The 27,716-nt window shown below is 39.8% G+C and overlaps 1 protein-coding gene and 2 long non-coding RNA genes across 7 annotated transcripts in view; 1 reads left to right on the top strand and 2 right to left on the bottom strand.

Annotated features, from left to right (window-relative positions):
• Nucleotides 1-1,655, top strand: part of LOC144085915 (uncharacterized) — a 2,700-nt gene extending 1,045 nt beyond the window's left edge. The window contains exons 2-4 of the long non-coding RNA XR_013304291.1: nucleotides 342-415; nucleotides 494-639; nucleotides 1,547-1,655. This is a non-coding gene — a long non-coding RNA (uncharacterized LOC144085915). The remainder of the gene's footprint in view (nucleotides 1-341; nucleotides 416-493; nucleotides 640-1,546) is intronic.
• A 39-nt stretch (nucleotides 1,656-1,694) lies between these two features.
• LOC144085914 (uncharacterized) lies at nucleotides 1,695-4,426 on the bottom strand. 2 transcript variants are annotated; one of them, XR_013304289.1, is made up of 7 exons: nucleotides 3,714-4,426; nucleotides 3,445-3,530; nucleotides 2,444-2,554; nucleotides 2,263-2,378; nucleotides 2,083-2,198; nucleotides 1,903-2,018; nucleotides 1,695-1,840 (listed from the first exon to the last, which is right to left on the bottom strand). It is a non-coding gene; the product is annotated as an uncharacterized LOC144085914 (long non-coding RNA). The 2 variants fall into 2 exon arrangements; XR_013304290.1 differs by lacking the exon at nucleotides 1,903-2,018 and having other exon boundaries at nucleotides 3,714-4,422.
• A 2,350-nt stretch (nucleotides 4,427-6,776) lies between these two features.
• Nucleotides 6,777-27,239, bottom strand: LOC144085617 (5'-AMP-activated protein kinase subunit gamma-2-like). Of its 4 annotated transcripts, XM_077615079.1 has the most exons (16): nucleotides 27,001-27,239; nucleotides 24,988-25,050; nucleotides 23,635-23,887; nucleotides 18,026-18,252; nucleotides 15,329-15,380; nucleotides 14,193-14,299; nucleotides 12,780-12,861; nucleotides 12,265-12,323; nucleotides 12,138-12,183; nucleotides 10,975-11,029; nucleotides 10,771-10,897; nucleotides 10,291-10,456; nucleotides 10,169-10,206; nucleotides 9,954-10,100; nucleotides 9,180-9,273; nucleotides 6,777-7,589 (listed from the first exon to the last, which is right to left on the bottom strand). In XM_077615079.1, exons 1-16 carry the CDS (start codon nucleotides 27,082-27,084, stop codon nucleotides 7,558-7,560), a joined length of 1,632 nt encoding a protein of 543 aa, XP_077471205.1. In that variant the 5' UTR covers nucleotides 27,085-27,239; the 3' UTR covers nucleotides 6,777-7,557. The 4 variants fall into 4 exon arrangements, with proteins under 4 accessions (XP_077471205.1, XP_077471206.1, XP_077471209.1 ...); XM_077615080.1 differs by lacking the exons at nucleotides 23,635-23,887; nucleotides 24,988-25,050; nucleotides 27,001-27,239 and adding an exon at nucleotides 20,866-21,232; XM_077615083.1 differs by lacking the exons at nucleotides 18,026-18,252; nucleotides 23,635-23,887; nucleotides 24,988-25,050; nucleotides 27,001-27,239 and adding an exon at nucleotides 15,773-15,820.
• Between the last annotated feature and the right edge of the window lie 477 nt (nucleotides 27,240-27,716).

Here is a 27,716-nt window from a genome sequence, read left to right as displayed (position 1 = left end):
TCATTTTGTGCGGCCCGAGAAAGTAAATCATGAGTGCCGACTTTCTGTTAGGATCAAATTCAAATGAAGATTATCCATGTATATTAAATGTCGCCATTTCCCCCTTTTTAAATCAATAATTGTAAATTTTTAATCCATTTTTTTCCTTTTTGTGTTTTTAGTTCAAAAAGCATTTAGTAAAATCTAAAAATAAATCTTTTAAAAAATCTGTTTTCCACTCTAATATTGACCATTTCATTCTTTATCTTGATCGTTTATTAAATTTCTTGTAAGATTTCTCTATCCTGTAATTGTTTGGCAACCCCCAAATACCTTGGTTAAATCAAGTTTTCCCTGTTTAGCACCAAGATGCAGCTCTTCTAGCATGCCTAGAGCACTCTTGAGGTTACAGAAGAGGAGACTGGGCCAGATCATGGTAAAAGTACAAAAAAAAAAAAGTTGAATCTCCAGTCTCTATATATTCTAACTTTTGCTATTTTTTTGCATGTAACAGGCCTGAGAGATCTTCCTCACAAGTTGCCCACTTGAATCATACGGTGTCTCTGTACTTCTGAAAATCCAAATTAAATAAAAGCCTAAACATCATGGTGATGTTTCGCTGGCCATTCATTTCCACAGCTCTTTGACTAAATCTTTAAGGTAAGAAGGATCTCCGTTAATGTCAGAGTAGGAATTCTAAGTGTTTATTCCCCTAGCTTTTTAAAAAAAAAAATATTTTCTAAGTGCATATACCCCAAGTTTTTTATTTTATTTTCTGTGTATATTCTCCCAGCTTTTCTAAGTATATATACACCCCATTTTATTTTCAAAGTGTTTATTCCCCTAGCTTTTTTTAAAATTTATTATCTAAGTGTATATACCAAGTTTTTTTATTTATTTTTCAGTGTATATTCTCCCAGCTTTTCTAAGTATATATATACACCCCATTTTATTTTCAAAGTGTTTATTCCCCTAGCTTTTTTTAAAATTTATTATCTAAGTGTATATACCAAGTTTTTTTTATTTATTTTTCAGTGTATATTCTCCCAGCTTTTCTAAGTATATATATACACCCCATTTTATTTTCTAAGTGTTTATTCCCCTAGCTTTTTTTATTTTCTAAGTATATATACCCCAAGTTTTTTATTTTATTTTCAGTGTATATTCTCCCAGCTTTTTAATTTTATTTTATTTTCTAAGTGTATATTCTCCCAGCTTTTCTAAGTATTTATTCCCCTAGCTTTTTTCTTTTATTTTCAGTGTATATTCTCCCAGCTTTTCTAAGTATATATATACACCCCATTTTATTTTCTAAGTGTTTATTCCCCTAGCTTTTTTTTAAAATTTTATATACCAAGTTTTTTTATTTTCAGTGTATATTCTCCCAGCTTTTCTAAGTATATATATACCCCATTTTATTTTCTAAGTGTTTATTCCCCATTTTTAAATTTCTGTTCTAATTTTATTTCTAAGAACATTTATTCCAAGCGTATTTTACAAAAATTAATTGTAAGTGTAAAATTGTTTTGTGAACCTTTAACTAAAGTGTCTTGTCTTATGTCTACAGGTGGACAAAGCAGAGAAAAGACTGGCCACACTAATCAACACTTCAATGTAATGCCAACCAATATACTAAAGTTGAAATGTTTACCTGTAAATAAATGTTTTAACCCTGATTGTTACTTGCATTTTTTGTCAGATAAAGAAACACATAATTACATTTAAAAGCTTTTATTTTGACATAGAAAAACAGGCTCTCGAGATAGGTTCGCGCAGGCCCTCCAGCATTTTTAAAAATTCAGTTCTGCCTTCATCCATTTTCAAATGGACGAAGAAACTCCCCTTGGCACCAGCTGGAATTCTGGAAAACAAAAAAGGGGTCAATACACAAAGTTAAGTAAAAAACCATTCACAAGATCTTACCTTTTATTTTGAAAAAGTTTGGAGATAGGTTCTGGCGTAACACCCAGCACCGAGAAATGTGGGGGTGCGTCAGACTATCTGTACATAGGCAGGAAACCTTGTCCCCCTTGCATGGACTTGTGGAAAACAAAAAAGGGGGTCAATACACAAAGTTAGTAAAAAACATTTGCAAGGTCTTACCTTTTATTTTGAAAAAGTTTGGAGATAGGTTCTGGCGTAACACCCAGCACCGAGAAATGAGGGGGTGCGTCAGCCTATCTGTACATAGGCAGGAAACCTTGTCCCCCTTGCATGGACTTGTGGAAAACAAAAAAGGGGGTCAATACACAAAGTTAGTAAAAAACATTTGCAAGGTCTTACCTTTTATTTTGAAAAAGTTTGGAGATAGGTTCTGGCGTAACACCCAGCACCGAGAAATGAGGGGGTGCGTCAGCCTATCTGTACATAGGCAGGAAACCTTGTCCCCCTTGCATGGACTTGTGGAAAACAAAAAAGGGGGTCAATACACAAAGTTAGTAAAAAAACATTTGCAAGGTCTTACCTTTTATTTTGGAGATAGGTTCTGGCATAACACCCAACACCGAGAAATGAGGGGGTGCGTCAGCCTATCTGTACTTAGGCAGGAAACCTTGTCTGGTTTTCTTTTTGTCTGCTGCAGAGACAAAAAAAATGATCTGAGTCTTTAAAGGCCCCTATCCAGTCTATTTTTCATGTTTTCCTCCACAAACAAATAATCAGGATCTTGATGTGGTGGGAAATATAGAAAACACACTGGACAGGGGCCCACAAGGTACAAATTACATGAAAATAATAAATAAAATAAATCCTACTTCTGCCTTGAGTTTTTCAGTCAATTATTTCAAATCCATTCATTCTTAAAAAAATAAATATCCAAAAAGTTTCCGTTTTTCTCTTCTTATGCCGAGGAAAAAAATGTTTAAACGAGTCAAAAATGCACTATTGTTGAATAAATGGTCTTAGGTTTTGTCAAAACCACATATACAACTAAAAATGAAACAGTCCAAGCCCTGAGGTCTTTAAGAAAGTTAACGGGGTAAAAGTATATAATCTATTTGAATGCACAGTTTTACTACATGGAAGAATTGTTATTTTATTTCATTTACCAATTTTGTCATACACAGTTATCTGGGTTTGATTATTATTTGTAAGTTCAGAAAGATGTGAAACTCAGAAGCGGAAGTTACTTCTACACTTGCCACTATAGTATTTTTTAAATTAAATTCAATAGGGATGACCCTACTTTACAGTTTTTCATTTATCGCAGCAATGTCTGGTCTACATTAACCGCGATAATTGAGGGATTACTGTTTATTCCTTAGACGTCCACTAATGGCATTTGTGTGGGTGACTTATCCACAGGTTTTTGCTACTAAAAAATACCAAGCTACTTAGTGTTTTCATTCAAAAGTTGAATGTATCATGATGAAAAACGAGCCAATTGCGCAAAGCCTTGAATACTGAACGCTGACGTTTAAATATTGCACGGATAGAGAAAATCGGAACTATTTAAAAATGACTCACTTTGTTATGGCGTCGACAAGATGCCACTTTCTGGTCGTTTTGGACACATTCTTGATGTTTCCCAGCAGTCTGTGCTCGTTGAGGGACTGAAACACACAATGGAATGATTACTTTTTAAACAAAGAGCGATCGGTAACGCAATGTAGCCAATTTGTTTGCAAACATTTTGCTGTCTGCACACACATGGGGCTACATCACGTCAACGAATCATGCTCTTACCACTCTTAAGACGAGAACTGGGGCTTCGAAATCCCCAAATGACAACGTACCGAATGTACTGCATCGTCCTGTGAGAAGTTTGTCAGACTTTCTTCGGCAAATCGTCACTTTTGAGCTGCTCTGCAGTGCACGCCCGTGCTGCCTCCTGGCTCATCAACCATTTTGGGTTTGACGTCGGCTATTTGAACTCTTGACCTCGGTCACGCCAATTAAACATAGACACACACAAAATAGATCTCATAACAACGTGTATTATACTAATACACGTTTTTATGAAAACAATGTGTTTTTTTTGTGTCTACTTTTAGTGTTAGTCTAATACACGTTATTATGAAAACAATGTATTTTTTGTGTCTCTTTTTTGTGCATTTCACATCTACGCCTTCAGTATTGCTACGTCAGAATCAATCCAACCCTCGATAACTATTTTATGGCTATAAAACCTTTTCTGCAGCTACAGTTGCGACACATTTAAAAAGCATCAATAATAACCTCATACAATCAAAATATTATTTAGGAATATGGCCATATTTTACTCACCAAAAATCATTATTTGTCCACAAAATCCATCCTCCTTTCGTCCCTCCTTCTTTTCTATCGTCATCGAAGCTTCCTGTCGTATGTATTTCCGGCAATAGTAAGTTTTTATTCGAATTAGGGCTGAAAATGTCCGGTCGGACAACTCATCACGTTACAGTCCATGTGCAAGCTTAAGTGGCTGTCCAGGTATAAAAATAAAATAAATAAATAATAAAGAAATAAAAATACCAAGTAGAGTAAGGCTCTTAACATTTAAGCACCCAAACCTGGTGTCGTATCTTGAAGTATATTATAGTGACCAGAAATAATGTAATTAAAAAAAATGTTTTGTTATTGATTACTTCAAGATACGACACCAGGTTTGGGTGCTTAAATGTTAAGAGCATTTAAACATTTTTTTTAATTACATTATTTCTGGTCACTATATTATAGTGATATATGATTATAGTAATATATACTATATTATAGTGACCAGAAATAAGGTAATTAAAAAAATGTTTTGTTATTGATTACTTCAAGATACGACACCAGGTTTGGGTGCTTAAATGTTAAGAGCCTTACTCTACTTGGTATTTTTATTTATTTTTTTATACCTGGACAGCCACTTGAGCTTGCACATGGACTGTATAATGCCCGTTGGATTGAAATAGGTAAAGCATGTAACACGTCCTGGAATTTTTGTTCCTTGAGGTCTTTTTGGCAAAGAATGTCACAGAAAAAAAGGGGGAAAAATCTCCGAGTGTCCTTCAAGAGATGCTTGCGTTCACAATACTGCATCTCGTCTTTTCTCCTTAAAAGTGATCCTCACCCTCACCAGTATACATCAAAGCTGTCCCCAAACACCACACTTGCCAGACCGACTACCATCCGCCGCTTAACACAAGGAGAGGAAAAAAAAAAAACAGAGCTAAAAGGCCTAAGGCCAGGTTCTTGCCACCCCCCCTAGTCGCACCCCTGCCTCGCCCCAAAGCTTCTGCTCTGATCCCACATGCCTTCAAAGGCATCGCTGGGTGGAATTTGCACAAGCATGATGTGCTAAAACTAATGTTGGAGGAAAATGAGCGTGAGGGGGAGGTAGTGTGAGAACCGTCCGTGAAAAAGAGGGGGTTCATGTGGATGATCCCTCCTCTTTCCATGCATAGAAAATGCATGACATGCTCTGAAGAATTTTAAATTAGTCGGTGGGTTTTGAAAAGCCAGTCCAGCCCGGCCTGAGTGTGGATGCTCACTCAAGAAAGAGCGAGAGAAGGCCCTCCTGCCTCTCCCGCTCGGGGGCTACAAGGTGTAAGAGGAGGAGGAGGCCATCCCAGCATTGGGGTACCACAGGGGGGGCAGATTGGGAGATCAAAGGAGATTGCATGGAATCAGCCTAGTCGGTCCAGTTCTCTTTCCTCATTTGGAAGTCAATCACATCCACTCACAGCTCTGCCGCGTCATTTACAAAGCCCAAACTTCCTGCTGAAATTGACATTTCCCCCCTCAAAGCTGAGATCAAACATGCACAGTAGTGAAAAGTACAGCTCACATTGAGTTCCAACGATTCAGTAGGACATATAAAAAGGTCATTATATATTTCTTGTCCAATGCCTTTTGACCACAAGGCTAAAAGGTTTTTTAGCCTTCCCTGGCGCCACCATGTGTTATGCCAGTGCACATTTCAATGTCTTTTCCTTTGCGTTTTAACGCTTGGATTAAAATTCTGCATTTTTTTCACCCCATAAAAATCAATTTTCAACTGTCATGCGTGTCAACTCATCATTTCCGGGGAACACTTCATACTTATGTATTCCTTCAGGAGCGCACCGTGCCTGCCAACTACATTTTTTCCACATGGTGAAAATAATTTCTCTCATTCTCATTTTATGAACCGCTTTATCCTCATTAGGGTCGCGGGGGTGGGGGTGCTGGAGCCTATCCCAGGACAACCCTGCACACTCATACTCATACCTAGGGGCAATTTAGTGACCAATCAGCCTACCATGCATGTTTTCGGAATGTAGGAAGAAACCGGAGTACCCGGAGGAAACCCACGCAGGCCCGGGGAGAACATGCAAACTCAACACAGGTGGACGTTACCTGGATTTGAACCCAGCACCCCAGAGCTGTGAGGCCGATGTGCTAACCACTCGTCCCACTGAGCCACCCGGAAAAATGATTAAAAAATGTTTTCACATCGCTAATAATAAGAATAAGATGAATTCTAGTTTATTTTAAATGAAAAGATATGGGTGGGAGTGTGGATGGTTGTCCGTCTCCTTGCGTCCTGCAATCGGCTGGCCACCAATTCAGAGTGTCCCACGCCTCTGGCCCGGAGACAGCTGGAATTGGCTCCAGCACCCCCTACCCTAATGAAGATAAAGCAGTTCAGAAAATGAGAAATGAGATGAGGTAAAACATTTTCTCTTTTCACTATTTCAAAGCCAATTAATTTGGACTGGAGAGGCGAATGATTGTTGCCAGCCCAACCAGTTCCAATTAATTGGACATCAATGCCAGAGAACATGTCGATTACATTTTTAAAAAGTACCAAATTAATACTCCACAATACACAATAAAAACAAATGAGAATGACATACATTCAGTGTCTTTAATTATTTTCTGCAGGCATAAAAATAGGGAGAAAAAAAAACCATTCAATACTGTTGCAAGTGTAGTTTGTCATGCTTACACATTTACAGTAGACGTGGATCCAGTGGCGTATTTACAAAAAAAATAACAAACAACCTGCTGTCATAAAAAATAAAGCTTTGTTGGACAAAAACAACTGCTCCTATTTACAGACCACCAAGATGATGAGTCATAAGTCCAGCCGCAGTCAAGTTTCTTTGAGAACAATTTTTTTTTAGACAAAAAAATTACAATAGAGGGCGGCCGTACTTCAAAGCGTCACTGTTTACTGAAAAGTGTCTCATGCCTATCCTCAAATAGTCATGACTTTTCCACATAAAATATTTTAAATAATTTGGAATTACCTTACGTAGACGCTGTCATGTTACCTGCAGAGCCCTTTTTCAACTTTGCTATCAAAATAGCAGCACCCACTGGAGCTTGTTAGGTTTTTCAGAAAGATTTCAATGTGGGAACCCATGCTACAATCTGAACTGTATTAAAAAGACAGAAAAGGTGACTTACATAGTGCTTTTTTTTACATTCATGACTGTATATAGATGTAAATATGAACACAGCATACAACTACTGGTCTGATGACTCAACAACACGTAGAGTACATTCAACAAGCGTAATCCTCAGTCCTCGCTCCTCTTTGGTTTCCACGTAGCATCGAAATGCTTTTCATTTTTTTGTCTCCCTGGTTTTCAGCTCTCACCACAGCTTCCTTTTGTTGATGCTTCCATCTCACTCGGTCAGGTTCTCCTCCTTGCAGCTGTCTGAACATAGGAGACGTAGGGTGAATCATAGTTTATCATCGTCAGAACTAACATTTTTGCTTTTAAAAAGGAACCATAGGTTTAAAATAAGTCTGGTGACAAAAACACTAGCTCTTTTCTGAAGTAGGAGAATCAACACGTCTTAAAATGCAGAAATATTTTTCAAAATGCTTACGGTATGTTCTAACTTCATATTTACACAGGAAGCGTCATTCGCACAAGCCATAGAGCGTAGCAGAGTAGGGTGCATGCCTGTTTTGCCTACATAAATGCATCAATGTTAAACTTCTAGCAACAATGGGAACCTCTATAGTGCTGCACTTGCCTAACTATGGCATTAGCAACCTTAAATTGATTTTTTTCCCTCATCTACTTGACACTCGTCATTATCAATAACTCGCTCCGTTTAAAAGACTTCCTGCAATATAACGACATGAAAAATATTTACTTTACTATTTCTCATATAGCGAGATTGTCACGTGTGATTCCAGGGGAGGTAAATGAACTTTCTTTTTTTGGATGTAGTAAAATAGTGTTTCTCCACATTAACTGCAGAAAATGGCAAACATGTCCTTGTCGTCAGAGTATTTGCTCATGTTGGGGTTTGTTTTTGTGCACACAGCACAAAGTGGGAGATGAAGTGCAGTGTACAAATTCTCAGGAAAAGTGAACAAATATTTATCGAGGATGAAAAGTAAGTTGTTGGGGTGGGGCCTGACATCACAAGAGAAGCTTAGACCAGAAAATATGATTAAGCATATTAAGCACTTCAATGTGCATATGGAGGGGAGATGCGAAAAGACTGGTGGGTTTGTCTGAAAATGCTGGGTTTAAAAATGTTTTCATTTAGAAGCACAGTGTGACTCAGTAGCTCCTACAATTTGTAGGAATTCATTTGCCCTTTACAGGGCAAGTGACTATTTCTGTTCATTTAAATAAAGTTAACCCCAAAATAGGTGGTGTCCATAGATGTCCACATCTTATTTTGGCTCCTTCACACCACAATACTAACATTTGGTGTAATTACAAGTGAAGCCTAAATGACCCAAAATGTGATGTCCACATCTGTGGCCACCAAAATTGCGAGCAATTATAATGTATTTTTTTGTTAGTAAACATTATTTTATTTTTAATGTAAAAATACCATTAGAAATTGATAAAAACGAACAATTTTAAAATTGAAATTAATTAGAAACAAATATATTCTGGTTATGGTCGTTTGTTTTTATGTCAATATTATTTATGTCATTATTTACCTAACTGTCTGGACCACGACAGACATGTAATTGAGTTGAACTATGAGCACTAGCACGGAGTGCTCATCTTTCAGTGCCAGTTAAATAGGCGCCAATAAAGGGTTAATTACTATGACAACACTTCATGCCAGTGCCATAAACGACACACACACCTGATCTGATCGTCATCAATGCCACAAGCATCTGGCGACATGCCTCCAAATGGATACTTCCTACCTGGGACCAAGTAAGACGGCGGGGTGGGAAAGGAGAGGGCTCGGGTTCGGGGTGGGGGCGGGACGGACGCATCCGGGAAACGAGACCAGTCGCAGTTAGCTACGCTGGGCGTCGATACCTGCCGGACTGAGCACCAGCGCCTGGAGGATGTCCGACAGCGAGACGATGCCCTCGATTCTGGAACGCTCATCCACCACCACCAAGCGATGTACCTGATTGACAAGGATGGATTTAGTTCCAATTGACGGTGACGGGCTGTCAACCGGTAGAGAATGAGTTTATGAAAATACTATGTCCATTCCAGTCTACTGTAAAAAAAGTGGTTATAATTGGAGAAACAGTACACTATATTATATTTCGCATTCGCATAGCATGCTGTAATAACTTTTTACGTATAAATGAGATATGAAAATTGCACGGTTCTTCCTCAAGTTGGCCACTAGGGGGCAGGACAATACAGACATAAATAAGTAGAATGTTTCTTCAAAATGTTTTCTAGGAGGGAAGTACTAGTAGGTAGTATTTTACCTCATTGGCTGCCATCAACGGCAATTGAAGTCCAATCCATTTGAATTGAAGTTAATCATGATTACAATTTGGACAAATAGACTTGGAAAGTAAAACCAGCTTAGATGGCAACAAAAAATGTAATCTATCAACCAATGTCCTTAGTGTTTTGTCCTAATCAGAATTATTCATCACTTTGTAATATACAGTACATCCACCCTTGAAATGTGAAATTACCATTATTTATCAAATATGTTAAAATAATATAAATTACAAATTGTGGCGCAAGGGCGGTTCCATAAGTACAAAAGAATTAAATCAAGCCATCATAGTGTAGTGAACACAGGAATCAAAGTGAAAAATAAACTATCAAAAAAAAACTCACTTCTGCTTTGACAATTCTGTCCACAATGGTTTCCATTGTTTCCATTTTATGGCACTTCATGACTCCTTCGAAGTATTGGGAGCGATGCTTGAGGGCTTGGGTCACCGTGATGTCCAGGTTGTTGTAGGTCTTCTCGGCCGCCAGGTTCTGCACACAAGCGGGCTCTTGTGAATTATCCGCACATCCGTTCCGTCCCTCCACGTTTTTCCACTTACGATGACGTCAAACTTGGAGTAGATGTCCACTACTTTGCCTAAAAAGGAGAGAAGGGACAAAGTGAGTTTTTCCAGACACATTTTAGTCCGGCTCCTAAACTCTGGCTGAATATTGTGTTGACCTGACTCATCGACCACAGGCAACGCAGACACCCTTCTCTCCACAAAGATGTTGAGGGCTTTGATGATGGGCGTGTAGGGGTTGATGAAGGCAATGTCCTGGTACGTACCAATGCCCAGCTCCCCCAGGGTTTGCTTCATGAAAGCTGGCTTGGGCATCTCACACATCTGCACAACAAACAACACACAGAAGGCAAAGTGTAGGCCACCAGGGGGTAGCAGTCGCGTGGAATAGAATGGTGCTAAATGAACAAAGGCAATGGGACGAAGACTTGGGCGAGACATTGAATAACGGGCTTCCAACATAACGACAACAATTGGGATAAAGTCTAAATAAAGACATGCTTTGATGAATCTGGTATGGAAGACTTTGACATCAGCTTCATATCTCTTAACTTGTAATTTTAGAGAAATGTTTGTGCAAGGCCTTGCTTGACTGATAAGCTCCAATCATTCTTAGGACGTGATGGTGTTGGACTCACAAAGAGCTGGAGGAACTTGAGGATCCTCTTGTGCGTGAGAATATAAAGTGCGTTCCCGGTGACCGGGTCGATGACAGGCAGGCGGTGAATTTTGTTTTTGATGAGAGTGTACACGGCGTCGAAAAGGCTGCGACACAACAGACACGATGACGGCAACAAAGCCAAAAAACAAGATGTGGGTGGCTTTCCAAACAGGTGACGTACCTTGCATCAGGTGATATGTTGACAAGAGGCTTGAATGTTGCTTGAAGGTAAACCTCTGGCAGGACAAAAAAATAACAACTGTTAACAACTGTTGATAGGACACTTGACCACTGCTAATAATGGTGCATTATTTATTATTTTGGTTTACATCATGATGTGATTGATGTGTCTCAAATGTTAAATTAAAAAGTGCCTATTTTGTCTCTTGTTCTCTATTTTACTATCAAACGCATGTTTGTTGTTGGTATCTGATGCATTAAATACTTCCCCCCCAAAACACAATTTATACTACTGTATATAAATATATACAGTTATACTATTTATATATTTATACTACTTGTATATATATATATTTTCCTTTTCACTGTGCAGTCTTTGGCTAAGTCAACAAATACTCAAGTGTGACTTGCTGCCAGCCTCTCCCGGTCAAAATGCATTGGACATCATTGAGTTGAATGAGTGCCGCATAGAGGATGAATAATATATAAAAACATGTATTGCTAAAAGTCCCTGGCCTGCATAATTGTTTTTTGGGAATCTCAATACAGTGGTACCTCGACATACGAGTGGCCCGACATATGAGCAATTCGAGATACGAGTAAAATTTCGGGCAAATATTTATCCTGAGATACGAGACAAATTTGAGCAGACAGCGGACACGAGATGCTGCTCAAAAGAACATTATGGGCATTGTCTCTCTCCCCGCAACTCACTCGTGTAATGTCTCTGGTCGCAACTCCCTCTTTGTAATGTCTCTGTGAGCACTGGGCGGATCGTTGCATTCATTGTGTTTTTTTTCCCGTTAGTGCGAATGGCGTATATACTACTTCTCGTTGGCAAGTGGTCGTGCGTTATCCTTTTGTGAGGACATTTGTGTGCATCATTTTGGGAATATTTTGAAGGCAATACAAACTCAAACAACCATCGATATTGACTGAAAGACAGTGTGGAGGCGGGGCAAAAAGAGCCAACCCGGGAGAAGAAAGGTATCAAAATGTCAAACAAAACTAGAATTAAGTTTAGTGTTAGGTTCGATTAAACTTATTTTTTAGTGTGTCTGCATCATAATCCAAGTTCATTTAAATTTGTTTATGTTATGTTACGAGCGTATTGCCGTGCAAAAATGTACCACTGTACATTGTCGCTGTATATGGGAGCCTTACCTCTCCACGTCTCTAGCTTATGTTCTTCCAGCTCATATATTTGCACCTTCAGCAAAGAAAAACCTCAGGTCAGTCGAGTTTTAAAGTCTTCCCACGCAGGAAAACTTGGAAATTGAAATACACAAACCATCGGTGACTTGTAGTATCTGTGAAGGATGATGATGAAGTCTGTGATTGTCAGCATGCCTGTTACGAGAAAACACCATTTAGCTGGTGAGCGGTACATCTGACACTGCTTCATGTCTGCAGCAACTTGACAGTCATTATTTATTGCAAGCAGTAAACTATTCAGGAGAAAAATAAAGCACAACAAAGCCAATTCACTAGCTGCATTGGTGGTTTTTTTTGGCTCTCTATTCAAACAGTCTGGCTGAGCCTCTGCTGAGCTTAATGGTTTCTGGCACTTGAAATGAACTTCATAAAATCACGGTCCGCTTGCCCTGATCAGCGGTATAATACAAAGTTTCCACTGTGCTCAGTCACCAGTGCCGCAGACAGAGTGGCATAACGATTATGACATCGTAGACGGGCGAGTGCGAGACTAAAACACGAAAACTACAAACACAGACATTGAGAGCAAAGTGTCGCTGTCAACAAAAGACTCCAAAGGCTGATTCAGCATAGCAGATTTAGGGTTCTCACCTACAAAGCTTTGCTTCTCCGTGTCCCACAGTGGAGCCGCTCGCACGCCATTGGCAACCAGGGCAAAGAAGGCTTTCTTAACCTGTTAAACATTAGCATCAAAATATTTCAAAAAGTTACATTTTTAACCCAATGGCTAAGAGTAAACTCCAATAGAAAACATTTTCGGCGTTTCCCCTATAAAGGCCTGGTCTACCAGTATATTCTTTCAAAACATTGCTGCAAAACTCGGCATAAAAAAAAGTGCAACTGCAGCAAAGATGTGGTCGCCAAGACTAAACTGTGGACTAAAATGTGGATTTCAGTCTTTTGTTGCTACATGCATAAACACATGCAGCATGAGGGTGTGTTGGTTCCATGAAGCTATTAGCACTTAGCCACTTAGGAGCAGCTATCAAAAGCGATAAACTCCCTGGCGCATCGCTAAGTACGACACTCATTCGTCCTCCAACAAATATGTTGGGAGGCAACAGGGCAAAAACAATTCAATCGAAACTATTTGAGTGTGTCAGTGTGCAATTCACTGTTGTATGCATATTGTAGACGCTTTGTTTACATGCATTCTAAAGCAGATGCAAAAAACAGATGCCAGTGTGATAAAGGAAATATGCTAATTTTCATTTAAAAAATACTTAAGCTCAGATGGTAGTTTTGGCTTTTCAGCAGATTATATTAAGTTAAACATTTAATTAGCATTCAAATATTTTATGTTAGGAATCGTTGGAATGTAAGCACCAAAGAAGATTTATCAACACAAGTTTTGTTTGTTTTTCTAAACATTAACAATATTTTTTTAAATGATCTGGAAAGAGTTATGTTAATTTTGGGGGCAATCTTGTGATAAATATTGGTTTTGGTTTTTAGCATTGGTTTTCTAATACCAGATGGATTTTTGGTTTCAGCCAGGAATTTTTGGATTTCAGTGCATCCCTTGTAAAAAGGTTAGAGTTGAGACTTCATGTTTTATGTAGTAAATGCGCTCATGTCGTCTTTTTTGTGGCCTCTTTCTCATAGGAAGTGGTAAAGGAAATGAAGTTGTAAGAACTGAAAGCCAAATCCTAAATTCACTTTAATCTGCTGGGAGTATTTCCTCCTCTCTCTGATAAGTTTGTATGTAACCCTCGTCTCTGTGGATTTAGTCGTTGATGATACACGCTTCAAAGACCTGGCAGGATTACTGTTTAACAGCTTTACGACAGGCTCTTCTCGATTTCAGCCCCGAGCCAAAAAGTGTTCCGAGGTCAAATGTAATACTTCTTTCTGTCTTGGTTTAATATTAACCAACCCTTCCCAGAAGTAGTGCACAAAATAAGGATTCCTGCACTTGAACAGACATAAAGAGGGGGATAAAATTAGGATAATGATGATGATGTTGAAATCACATCAATGGAGACCGAGACGCACTGTACTCACTTGGAGAGCTGTGTCGAACACGACCAGCTTGGAGCTGGTTGGCACAATGTCGTAGCACTTGTGTGATTTCATAAAGCGCATGTAAATATCACTCTCAGGCTCAGCAGCTAGAAGCAAGACAGACGCAAAAAGAGAGAAAACACTTATAACATTTCAGCAGAAAGCAGCATCAGCACCAGCTTTATCATTTAAACTATTAAAATTTTGGAGCACTTATTGATCGTTACACTCAGGACACAATGATAATTGGGGGTGGGCAAGAACAATATGCATACTAATGTAATTTTATCAATAAAGTTCACTGATTTAAATTGTAGTCATGAAATTAATTTAATTGACTCATTGATCACGTTGGAAAATGTGAAATAAATTCTTCATGTTAATATAAATAAAAGATTACGTCGTTTTAATTTCTTGAAATGAAGACATTAGGGTATCTTCAGATGTCATCTGTGATTGTTGTTTAACTACCACGCTGTGAATTTTGTGGACTGATGCTGTGAAATAAATAAATAATAAACTGTGTTTTCAGATTCACGTGCATTTTGAAATATCAAATCTAAACTAAAATGCTTAGATGGCAGAAAAAAGGGGGAGCCGAAGTGACATCAAGCGATATGTAATTTTTTTGAACTGGGATCGCTGCCATAAATGATCATGTTTCAATGCCATGGACAGTGACAGACGTCCTATCCAATGTCAGCAAATGAGTTAAGGATACATACATATATGCACAATTTTGTACTCCGTGCTAAGAAATCTAGCAAATTATGTTTTAGCACCATCAAAACCAGGACCAAAGCACAAAGAATCCAGCAAGGTTTGCCTGGATTCCTTGTGTTTTTGGTCCTAGTTTTGCTGGCATATAACCCACCATCATTTGGTGGATCTCTTAACAAGGGTTATTTTCAGCATATGAAAATCTCTCGTGTTAATTTGCGTTTCCCGTTAGGCTAATTCCACTTGCAAAACGCAATTTAAAACGTCCCCTAAGTGCCAACCACGCTCCTCTGGAAAGAGTCCAGAGACTTCGGACATCCCGGAAGTGTCAGCCTGCCTGCTAACATCACACTTCATATCCGTTACCTTGCTAATTGCGGTTTACCGCGGATGAATACCCTTCACGTTTCACTTACCATCGTCGTCTAGTTCAAGTTTCTCCAGCATGCCTCCGAATAAACCGGACACCTAAACGAAAAAAAAAGGATTGCCTTCACTCGAACGAAAAATAAGGTCTTCCCTCGCGAGGGTCAAACAAACTTTGCACTGAAAATAATATGCCACCGTTGACGCTTGTTCCCAGAAGCCCCCGCGGCGAAAACACGAGGACGACGAGGTGCCACTGGCACCGGCGTTTACACCGGGAACCAATTGGGTTCGGCTAAATATACACACTGGAGGGGACTTCGGGCGTTATTTCAAGAGCAACCACCCCCCGCGATTAGGAGTCACAATGGAACAGTCCTAGTACACTTGACTAAGGTGGGGCAAACCCTCAACGGACGCGAGGGAATAAACCGATTGTTGTCTAAAAAATAAAAATAAATCATCGACGTCGTATTCCAACGTGTTGCCCTCACCGGAGCGAAAGAACTCGTCAGTTCCGATGGACGAGAAAGAGGAAGGGCCACGCTGTGTGAGAACACACCCCTTCACTCTGTCACCATATTAGGAAAGTCCTTGTTGCTAGGCAGCAAGAGGCTGGGGATGCCTTGCTGCATCATGGCGTGACATAAGGCGTAGCCCACCCGTGCTACATTCCATTTAACTGTGATTAGTTTTCGGACTAAGACATTTTGAAGGATTGATCTAACTCAGATTGCTGGGATTAAGTAATTTGATGTCACATAGTAATAAAGGCCAGTGCACACACAAATACATTACAATTTAAAAAAAGCAGATATAAACATAACACATCTTTAATATTCCCATCCAATTGTTTCATTGTAAAACAACATTACCTGTGAACAGAAATCGTTTTAATTAAACTGCATATGCAGCAGTTCTCTAAAAATCAATTGAACAGGTAAAACCTTGCCTTGACAAATTAATACATTTCAATCTAACTTCTGAATAATTAAACTGGGGAAGAGAACTCTGGAACTATAGCCAAGTCCATCTGTATCTTAGGCACACTCATTTCTCCGTGATTTTTTTCTGTAAATTCTGGAACTTGATATGAAAGAAAAGCATATTTAGGGATTGATCATGAAACAAATGAAATCTCCAAGTTAACTAGTAAGTACCCATTGGCAGTGCAATCTATAGTGAATGATGATTGCCAAGCCTCCCAGTACTACAGATGTGGACGTTATTTGGGTGAAATACTAAATCGATTTCCCAGTTTATACTTTTAGCTCAACAAAGACACCAAACCAGTAGCGCACCTGCTGGGAGATGTTTGCCCACATCGCACTGCAACGGTGACACAGCATTTCTGTGGCCAAACTCTCCCATCAATCCGCCGCTGCAGCATCCCAGCGAGCGTGCAACCCTTCTTGGTTTCACGGCAATCTCCAAAACTTTATGAGCCATTAAAATGATTGCTTTTTAAATTTAGACCAGGAAAAAAAATACAGCTACAGTACATCAGTGGGTTATTTCATCAGAGAGGCTAGAGAACCCCTTTCGGCACCTCATTCACCATCAGCAGTCCATAGATATTAATATCTAACGACACTGGAGATGAAATATCGACTGGCCCCAGCAGACCCCAGCTGCCCATTCATCATTGCTTTCGATTATTATTCATTAAATCAGCACAGTAACTCCTCACTCAATATATCACATGCCGTGACTACCATTAAGTGAGATGGGGATAGCATTGTGTTGGTTTCATGCTTTTTAGAGATATTTACGCCTTTTCTTTGTCTACCAACACACACGCATGTACCCCTCCCACCACACATGATTGACCCCAGGCCATAACCCTAATAGCATCTTTTATCAGCACCAACAATACATTTACCCAAATTAATAGTGTCATGGTTGTTTGTCTACTTGTGCCCTGCGATTGGCTGGCAGAAAATGAGATGAGAGATGAGATGACATGATTAGAAAAAGTAGCGGATGTTATCTTTTTTTTCCTGCATGTCTTTACATTACTATTGCAAATAATTACATTGTTATTTATAGTAGAAATATACTCACGCTGAGTGTCTTAAACATCTTGCAAGATTTCAGTATATCCAATTAGAATTCAGCTCACGAAGATTTTAATTTAAGGAGGCACACAACAGGAAAAAAAATAAAAATATAAGTAAATTAAGTGTAAAGGTAATGTGTAGGTTTGACAAAGTTATACAGGATAAACTCATAGTTGCACAAAATGTAACTTTTAGTTGTAGGGGAAAAAAAAGAAGAAAATAATTTGGATTTAGTAACACCCAAGAACCAATCAAAAGCTAATGCAAAAATTCAAATTTCAAACTACTCAAAATCCCAATTCCAAATCAAATCATGACACTTGGTTTAAATCTCAACATACATATAAAACTTTATCTGTCTGTCTTAAGATTTCACACGTGTTTGTCCTACTTGTAAAAGCTTTGAAACCTACATAGTAACCTTTGAACTAGTTTTGTAGCAAGGGTGTGATGAATGTGTTTCTTCCGTGAACAAAAAGTGTTCTGTCTCCAGCTCAAGAGCCAAAACATCAATTTCAACTCTGTATTGTAACACGATAAAATCATGCGAAATAATGGAGTTTCAGCCTCATTTAGTTCTAGATTAGCATTCAAAAGCATGTTAATGGTGCTGCGGCCGACCCATCTTAAAAGTTACCTTCTCTTAAAATCCTCAGAAGATGAAGGAAAAAAATTCAGCCTACTCACTTGTTGCGAGGTAGAATGGACCGACAGGGGACTTGAGGATGGTTTTGGCGGTTTGGTGAAGGGAAGACCGAGGCGCTGTCCCGTGTCCAGAGGCGTGGACACTGAGCGAGGGCGGGACCTCTCCCATGAGCGTTCTGGGCTAGGACCGGCCTGCTGGGCCTCCTGGATGAACACAGCCTGGTTGGGGGACTGTGTTGGGGTGGTGGGTGGTGTGGAGACACCTGAGGCTTGAAAAAAAATAGCACCAAAAAGACTGTCAGATACATGGCAATGCTTTTTGTGAGACTCACAATTCGATGGTTTGAAGGAACTGGAAGGATGTTGGCGATAACATCTGCTGCTCGAGATGGAATGCACGACTGAACATAAGGAATGGAGGAGGATGTGGTAACTTCACTTTCAAATGCGACTTGGTAGTGCTGAAACCAGCAACGTAAACTGTTAGTGAGCAGTTTGCGATGCAGCTCCTGCTTTGAGCCAAAGGCGTTAGTCGCATGAAGTGTCACAATGTCACACAATGACATGTGACACCGTCGATATATTTGCCACTTATCCTCACAAGGGTCTGCGGAGGTGCTGGAACTTATCCCAGCTAACTATGAGCAGAGGGCGGGGTACACCCCGAATTTGTTGCAAGCCAAGTAGAGTACAAACAACTATTTACGCGCAAACATCTCTGGAAAATTTAGAGCGTTCAATCAGTTTACCATGTATTTTTTGGGGAATGTGGGAGGAAATCAAAGTACCCAGAGAAACCCCATGCAGGCACGGGAGGAACATGCAAACTCCACACACGAAGGCTGGAGCCATTCATTTTAAAACTGTGGGGCAGACATGCTAACCATTGTGTTAATGTCCAACCATAACTTGATTATATCTTAACATCAACAAAAGTAAAGAATATATTTCTGGAGCCGAGTGGCTCTAACAAAAGATAGCTGTGGAAAAACTTTAGGAAATGGCTGACAACAAGCTTGCGGCTTGTGTGTTGTAATCCATATCAGTGGACCAGCGGTATCGCTTGACATTTAGCTGGCGTGTGACAGGTCCAGCTCCCGCCGTTTGGCCTTCCTATTTTAGCTGTGCTGCTAAGGCACATTCCACAGGAGGAGATAACAGCGCAGACGGGACCTCGCTATACTCAGCCTGCTTGCATGCGGGTGCTGGCGCAACACTCAGGACACAGGAAGCATGTTCTTGTTGGATATGTAGAGACACCAAGCAACATCTCGCCAAACACACACAAAGAAACGTCTTCATTCACTCACTACTTTTAAAAAAGGGGCAACATACATGTTTGTGTTCCACAATGACAGCTGCACTCACCACTTTTTACATAGAATTCACAATGAGGATGAATATAAACGCACATATATATATATATATACACACACACAAATATATATAAATAAATATATGCATATATATATAGTATATACATATACACACATACATACAAATATATATAAATAAATATATGCATACATATATACACACACACACAAATATATATACATATACATAAATAAATACATATATACATACACATATACACACATTGTACGTTTCATTTCATCAGTGCCAGCACGACCTGAATTTGAGGGAAAGTTGGAATGCACAGTAGGCTATCAGTAGCCTACACTAACGCAGTACTAAAGTCATCATTACAATAAGTACATTTGTAGCTCATGAAATAAAAATAATTTAAAACAGTGACTAGGCAATAAGAGTGTCTTCTTTTGCGGTGACGCCACATTATCTTCCACTTCCTTGCAAACGAATTTACTGTGCGCTGTTTGAAACCTCAAAACGGCAGTGCAGCAAAACCATAGATTGTAAAGAAAAACTGGAAAGACTGCAAGTGACATCACCCATAGCGTTCGCCGGCTCTCATTGATGCTCACTTCAGGGCCCTGCCACGTTCGTGAAGCCCATAATTGGGTATTTGAGTTGTACGTGTTCTCTATGTCAGGCTATGGTTGGTGCAATGTACTCTGCTCACTTCAGCAACTAGAGGAGCCAGACTCAGTGGCCAATGTCCAGCACTGCATGCTTTTTCAAACACTTCCATGACTTCATTTTATAAGATGGGAGTTTGGACCTGGATTGAAACACAGTAGACGGGTGACCTCAAATTGCCCTCCCCCTCGTCGAGAGTCCTCCTAGATGTCACTAGTACAGCAAAGACTCATTCTTCAAATCGGATGAGTGAGGCTTCGAGCCAAGCTGTCAGCACGGCGCACCGAACAAACTGACAAGAGCCACATATGGCTGCATTTCTTCCGGACAGTTCAGCAGAGGTCGCGGGTACTAAATTGGCGAGCTCAGAGCGCTTAACAATGAGATGCTTCGAGCCAGCACAGTAAGGTTATGCCATATCACAGTTGCCAATATTACCAATGTATTTTAGGTGATGATAGGAATTTTAAAGCATTGTGGTATTTGCGCTACAGTGATATAATAACAGATAGCCAATGACAAACATCAACAAATACACTACAAAACAAGTTTAAATGAACTACGACTGGCTGGCTCACTCCCTAAACCTCATCATCGTAGAGACAGGATAAGCACAACAAAGGCCTGCATGTCTTCTTGCTAACTTGAAATGGCAGAAACAATAGATCCACAAATAATTGATTTAACGAATCAACCCATTGACAAAAATTTAGAAATTGGGCCAAGAGGATCGATGAATATACTTCCCTGGAACACTAACTCATCCCAGATACGTATTTATCGTTCCAATATCATCATCTCATTTTTTTATTTTACATTATGATATAATTTTGGACAGTGAGACATTTAGACAAACCACTCCAGCAAATAGAATCAATTACCCGACAGGCAGGACGCCTCAGACTGCCGCCTCCCATCAAGACCATCTTTCTCCTTGCGTTTCTTACTCCTCCTCAAGCTGCCGAACCTCTTCATCGGCGGGTCGCAGGCTCAACACTGAACTCGGCCGCGACCATCCGCATGACAATGGACACTGAAGGACCCTCGCTCTATTTCCCTGGGTTACCCGGTGTTTATCCTTTAGGCGAAACGGTGCTGCACTTTGCCTTTGAATAAATGATTACACTAAACTGCTGTATAGGTTCCTTTCGCAAATCCAGACAATCCACAATCCATTGAACTGGGCATGACAAGTTGAAGTTGTCCTCCCCCGGGAAGCCTCCCACCTATCAGCTGCATCAGAGTCGTAAATTGTCAGGTGCAGCTGTGGGGGGCGTCTCTTTTAATATAACACCAGCGTAAAAAAAAAAATGCCATGGCAAACGGCAGTAATTGGTTGACATCTGCGCTTTCCCTTGGCCCACCTCCCTCTGCATCACGCATAGCCCCCACCATCCGGAGAGAAAAGTCAGCCAAAGCGTGACACAAGCTTCTTTGGAAAAATCTCCTTCCGCACTGGAGGAGAACAACAATCGCGTGGCGCTGCTACGCCTGCTGTCAGCTGTCACTAACTTTTTTTGGGGTGGAGACCTTTAGGAGGCCCCGTCATGTGACCGCTGGGGGTGAGCATCCACACGTGCAGTCAGCTGGTCCATTCAGTGCAGATGACAGATGACGTTAACTCTGACTCGACTGTTATATAACGTAGAACTCATTACAAAAAATCAGTTAACTTATTAATAATGTTGTACATGCAGATGGCTAATCTAAATAATAACTTAATTTGGAGAATTGGATGTTTTGTTTAGTATGTTTCCATTAAATTACAAATCATGACATGACTAAAAGCTGTTTAATTTATATTAACTGTCTAGTTTCATTTGTCTGAATAGAAATATTGAAATTGCTATTTTTGGTATACTTGATAATTACTTTGGAGAGGTGCTAAATATTATTATTGTTGCTACCACTATTACTATTGCTTATTTTAATATCAGAATTACTGACTTTGCCTTTGGGTATTGAAAGATATTTTCCTGACATGAACAGAGCAGTAAACACTTGAGCCTTATAAGTGTTTTACATAGTAAAACATATTTGTTCTGCTATTCAACGCCTCAACAGTACGATTAGTCTGTGCATCATTACTAACATGAAATCCAAACTAATAAACCAAAGTATAACAGGAGGTAGTTCCTAAAGTGTTTCTGATCATTGTTTTGGCTGCCAGGAAAAAAAAAATGTTGTCTAATCACATTTATTTTGAAATTCCCCAATCTATGTGAAGTAAATGGAATATTGCAAAATAAATTTGGTATCATTGGAAAGCTCTGAATGTTCTCTATAGAGCACAAAAGGAGTTAATGCGATCGAATGCAGTGAGTGGGAGATATTTAGGTTTACAATGTCCTCAACAGAGGACAAATTTGAACTACCGGTAGTCCGGAGGCTATAATAAAAGTCATCTAGTGGGCCAAATATGGCCCGTGGCGTAATAGTTGCTTACCACTGCTTTAAACTATCCATAACTATGATGTGATCTGCATTTACTGTCAACCAATCCCCATTTCAGCCCCTGTAATTCAGCTGAGGGTGATTTGAAACCTGAACCTCATGACTGGGAGGCCAACGTTTTAAACTGGAACACTAATCATCTTAACACCTTACGATAACATTTTTAGAAAGTCCAAAAATGCCCAGTTCCTTTATTGACTGACAACACTAGCACGCTATAGCAACACACAGGGGATCATTGAGGGGGTGAAGGGAAGGAGAGAACAGAGCCTGCAGACTTCCAGATAAGGCCATGGACGGAAAGACCAACAGCTTTCTTCACCGAGAGAATTAAAAAGGCCAACAAGATCATATTTGGAAAAGAGGTCGAATCTACCATCATTCCAGATAAGAACACACAGATGATAGGTACTAGCTGAAACCATTTGAGCAGGTCAAGACAAGCAGATAGAACCAAATAGGCTTACACTACACCCTTGTGGCCATAGTAGGAAAGTAGGATTTTTTAAATTTGTAAAGTAGGTAGGGAGATGGCGCATGTTGACTCACTCGTGCAGTGTTTTTCTGTTCCTTTCAATAATTAATGACAGATGGAACACAATAATGCCATCAAATAGGCTGATTATCGAACTGTGAATCTCAGGACTACGAGGCAAAATGTTCTGTCATTTTCAATTGGTGTATTAGTGAGCCATCACAATACTTTTGACCCCCCCAAATGTCAATGTTTTAAGGTTTGGGCATCGGCTAGAACAAGTCTGAAGCAACTTTGCCATTTCCGTCAGCTACTCTGAGAAAACAGGAAGAATAGACTCTTGCAGGAGCCAAAACTTTATGAGTCATCTTTGCGTAGTTCCAGCAAGACCATCTTCAAGCACTTATGTAACTATTCAGACTTCTTGCAGTCACGCTTTAAGGTCACGCCATATTACCATGACACCATTCACTCATGTATTGGAATTTTATTATTCTATAAATCCACTGCGTATTTTGACACCCAAAATATCAATTTTACAATGACTCCCTGCAATGGCTTTGAAATTATGACTCCTACAAGATATTTTAGGTCTGGGTTACTTACATGAATTGCATACAAGAAGTAGAAAATTCGTCTCAAAACTGAGTCAGCATCACAATAAATCATGCCATGCAATGGAAACTGCAGTTATATAAATCTGTAGGATTTTTGGGCTTACCTCTGCGAGTTCTGGAAAATATTTTGATGCTTGCTCCGTTGCTCCCAGACGATGAGCGGAAGATGCCGCTGAAGCTCAGGCGGCGGGGGGATTTGGATGGGGAATTCTGAGAGCAGGAAGAAGGGAAGATGCTCTTTGGGGAGCCCCAGCTGGACTTGGACTGCAGCGGGGCCAACTGTGGACACGGCGACGTCGGCAGGTTAGAGCCCGAATCTCCTCTTGATGGGCTGGCGGAACGGATGCGATTCTCCCCCTGCAATTTTTTGGAACACACAGTTTGAGAATCATGATTTTGTTGGTTTTGTGACAGGAATGTAATCTGGAAACCAGTTAAAATGGATAGGACATCTAACTGTGTCAGTGAATAACTGAGTATTTTACTTTTTTTATATTAAACAAACTGGTACAGATCCATTCATTCATTCATATTTTGGCTAGGTAGATGTCCCCATTCCATCTGAATGAATCAGCGTTCCATGAAAATATTATTGTTAACCAACCTAATAAGTACCAGTATGTCCTGCTTGCATAAGAACATCATGTCAGCCTCGCCCCGTCCCTTTAGCAATGGTGGTGCTAAACTTCCGAAAATGATTAGACAACAATCTCATCGACTTTTTTATGCTCACAAAAGGTGCAGACAAATCTGTTCTGATCTGTTCGTCACTCTGATAATAAACGACAGTGGCCGTGACAGCTGATTGGGCGGCAGACACAGACGGCCTCTTTCCTTCTTGTGCCAACCACTAATCTTTTAACAATTTGTTAACCAGGAAGTTGTCCAGCCTTCAATTTTTTGTAAAAAATTGCACAGTCATTTCTTCCAGTATACAATGTTGCAATGCACCTAATCTTTATGTTATCATAAGATAACATTGTTATGAACTGTCAAACAGAGATGAATGAGTTTAATATGAAATCAATGTGGAGTGCGTATGCCTAACAGACAAATACTATTTTTATTTATTGTGACTTTTGTCATGTTCAAGTTATTTCTGTCACTACTGTGAGTTCTTATTTCATTAGCAGAGGGGTACCAACAATTTGGCGCATGTGTGTATTAGATAGGGATCTGGACCACTTTCTGCAGCCTTGTAAATTATCACATGTAAACAGTAGAAGCACTCATTCAGTCCAAAAAACAACACTGTTGTTTTGTCTGGTTGCCCCAACAAGGTCCAACAGGACGGTCTTTGCTCAAGGCGGCTCCATTCGCACATTTATTTCCCCTTTTAAAGCAATGTGGACACTCCCATCTCATTTGAAGGCAACTCTGATTCGGTGCTATTGTGCAAGAAACATTCATGGTGCTTGGAAGTAAAGGCAAGTGTTAAACTGTTAGGAATTCGTTACCGTCTTCGGGCTTCTAGCTGAACAACTCGTTTCCACCTGAGGAGAAGCAAATGGCGAAAAGTCCTGCAAGGAACCAAAGGGATAGAAAAAATTAGATGAGTATAGCTAGCTACTTCAGTTTTAACTAAAATAAAGCAGACAATAAGGCAATATTGCGTCTGTGTAAACAGGAGCACATTTGACCATGACATTGAGAAATAGTTTATCCCCTACCAGATACAGCTTTACATTCCACATTGACACACAATAACAATAGGAAGTACAGCGGGACAAAACATCAACATGACTAGGCAGGGGGAGTGGGGGGGGGTGGTGTCTGATTAGGGCGGCCTTTCCAATTTTTTCAGATAATAAGTCACATGCCCAGCCAAACTGTCAAAAAAGTGCAACTTGCACTCCGAAAAATATTTGGTTCTATCAAAAAAAACCATATCTTTAAGGGCCAGATATTTGACCGGACCTTAGTCAGATTGACCAATAAGATGCCTTTCCGTCATCAGCAGTATGTTTAAAGTCTAATCTACAGTGATATAGACTGAGTTCAAAAGTCTCCCTGAGGGTCCAGAGCAAGTGAAAACAACAAAAAAACAAAACAGGAATTACAAAATCTTATTGATTTAGAAGCACCCTCTACAGTTCAGGAAACAACTTAGTCAGGAATTGAATTGCCACTTTGAGATGGATGATGACAGATAGTTGTTGACGATTTCTCTTACTGAATTTAAACCAGCTGCCTCAACGTGAATGTGTATGTCTTACTTTGATAATTATGCCAATGCATAATAATTATGGATATCTCTTATACAAGTATTATTAAAATCTGTAGGGGAGAAAAATAACATCCACAAGGTGCGCTTATCTGATGTTGATAGCAAACACTTTGGCATGATAGTGTTTTAGGGGGGAAAGATAAGATAAGATTTGCAATATGCATTCATTTCATATACTTTCGTTATTCTGCTATTGACAGTGATAGATGATAGATTTTTGGCTGGCACTCTGGTAGTCTGTCAGGCTTTTAAAGCACTGTGGGAAACCATGCGAAGACTATAACGGCTTTAATCCAATAGACAAGTAGTTTAAATGATTTCCATGTGAAATAAGGTTGCACAAAGTATTTGAACCTCTGAAAATGGAGACAATCATGTTTAAATCTGCAAAAATGACACTGCTTACAAGAGCAGCCCTTGTGTGACGCACAACACAAAAACATTGAGACACTCAAATGGGTAAAAGGTTTCAACACTCAATTTGTTGAGATTTTCATTTCTCTCTGATGCTCAGATGCACCTTCAATTCGTGGTTTCATGAAAGCTATTTCCTATAGTTTTCCTTGACATTGTACTTTACTTTTACACATCACAACAAACTAAATGTAGTCTTTTCACTTTACTAAGAAGATCCTTTCAGCTGCGATGACCATGATCAAGGTCTTGTCTATCCCTTATCCCTTTAATGTTATTTGATAAATGAACTCATTGCCCGATAGTGATTGTGATGGACTTCCAATTCATTTGGAATGATGAAATGACCGATCAAAATGGACTGGAAGTCTAGTATTAACATTAATGACAATGAAGCATGATCATTCCCATTTAAAGTGGGTTTGATGCCTAGCATTAATCAATTTGCAGATGATGCTGACTGAAACACCACCAATACATAGGTGAAACATAGATGCACTAGTTTTGTTAAAGGGTGTCTTTATGGCTACATCTTGTATATTTATTTTCCTGTATAATTGGCCCCCACTGATAGGCAAAAGGTCACCCACCACTGCACAAAATAAAGCAATCTATTACAATGGCGGGTGGGTGTGAATGAACAACAGAATGAAGTAGAAAAACAAAAGAAAGCCAAACTTTGATAGCCTCAATTGAGTAAAAGCAAACGTGTAGGTTGCAGCATTGAGTTCATAGCAAAAGCTGTCACTCAAAGCCGAGCTTCGCGTGTTAATTAGCCGATGCCCCAATTTATTTTTACCAACAGCCAAAGTACACTTGAGCGACTTACAGGCATGTTAATACGCAGACTTCTCTTCCTCTTCGGCAGCTTCTTGGAGCCTCCCTTGCCGGGCTCCATCACTGTGCTTCCCATTTTTCAGCGAGACGGAGAAATAAGGGCTGAATCACGGCTGCGGACCATCAAGGAGAGGGAGAAAAAGCGTCTGCACGATAGGACGCCACAAATCGGACAGATCGCTCCTGCTGGTTGCTGCTGCTGCTGCTGTCCCACCAGGAAGTAGGCGGGGCCTTTCCGCGGTAGCAGGGACAGGCGTCGGCCAATCGTCTTCGACCAGTTGAATCTCATTACAAGTGGCTAAATGGTTGCACACGAACCACTGCAAGAAGACTTTTAATATTTGTTAATATTCCGTTCGGATGGGCGAGATTTTGGCACAGACTAGACATTTCTTTGTTAATAAGGGTGTGTATCCAAGTATTTGTTATGTGGACAAGTTGTGAGATAAAAAAAGAGTCAGATCACAGGTGTCAAAACGGCAGCTCGGGGGCCACATCGGGAACCACCACATCATTTTGCATGGACGACGAATCATTTGTGTCGACTTTGTGTTTTACCGTGAAATTCAAATTAAGATTGGTGGTATTCAGAGATTTTAAAGTGCACTTAGCTGCTGATTGCATTTAAACAATCACTACCCTTACTCCCAGATTAAGTATATTTGATCTCTATCACAGAAAATGAACATTCCCAGTCTGTCAGTAAAA

This window comes from Stigmatopora argus, chromosome 12 (genome assembly GCF_051989625.1).
Source record: "Stigmatopora argus isolate UIUO_Sarg chromosome 12, RoL_Sarg_1.0, whole genome shotgun sequence".
In the NCBI taxonomy this organism is placed as follows: Eukaryota; Metazoa; Chordata; class Actinopteri; order Syngnathiformes; family Syngnathidae; genus Stigmatopora; species Stigmatopora argus.
Note: the sequence above shows the minus strand (reverse complement) of the source record. Positions and strands in the feature narration are given on the sequence as shown.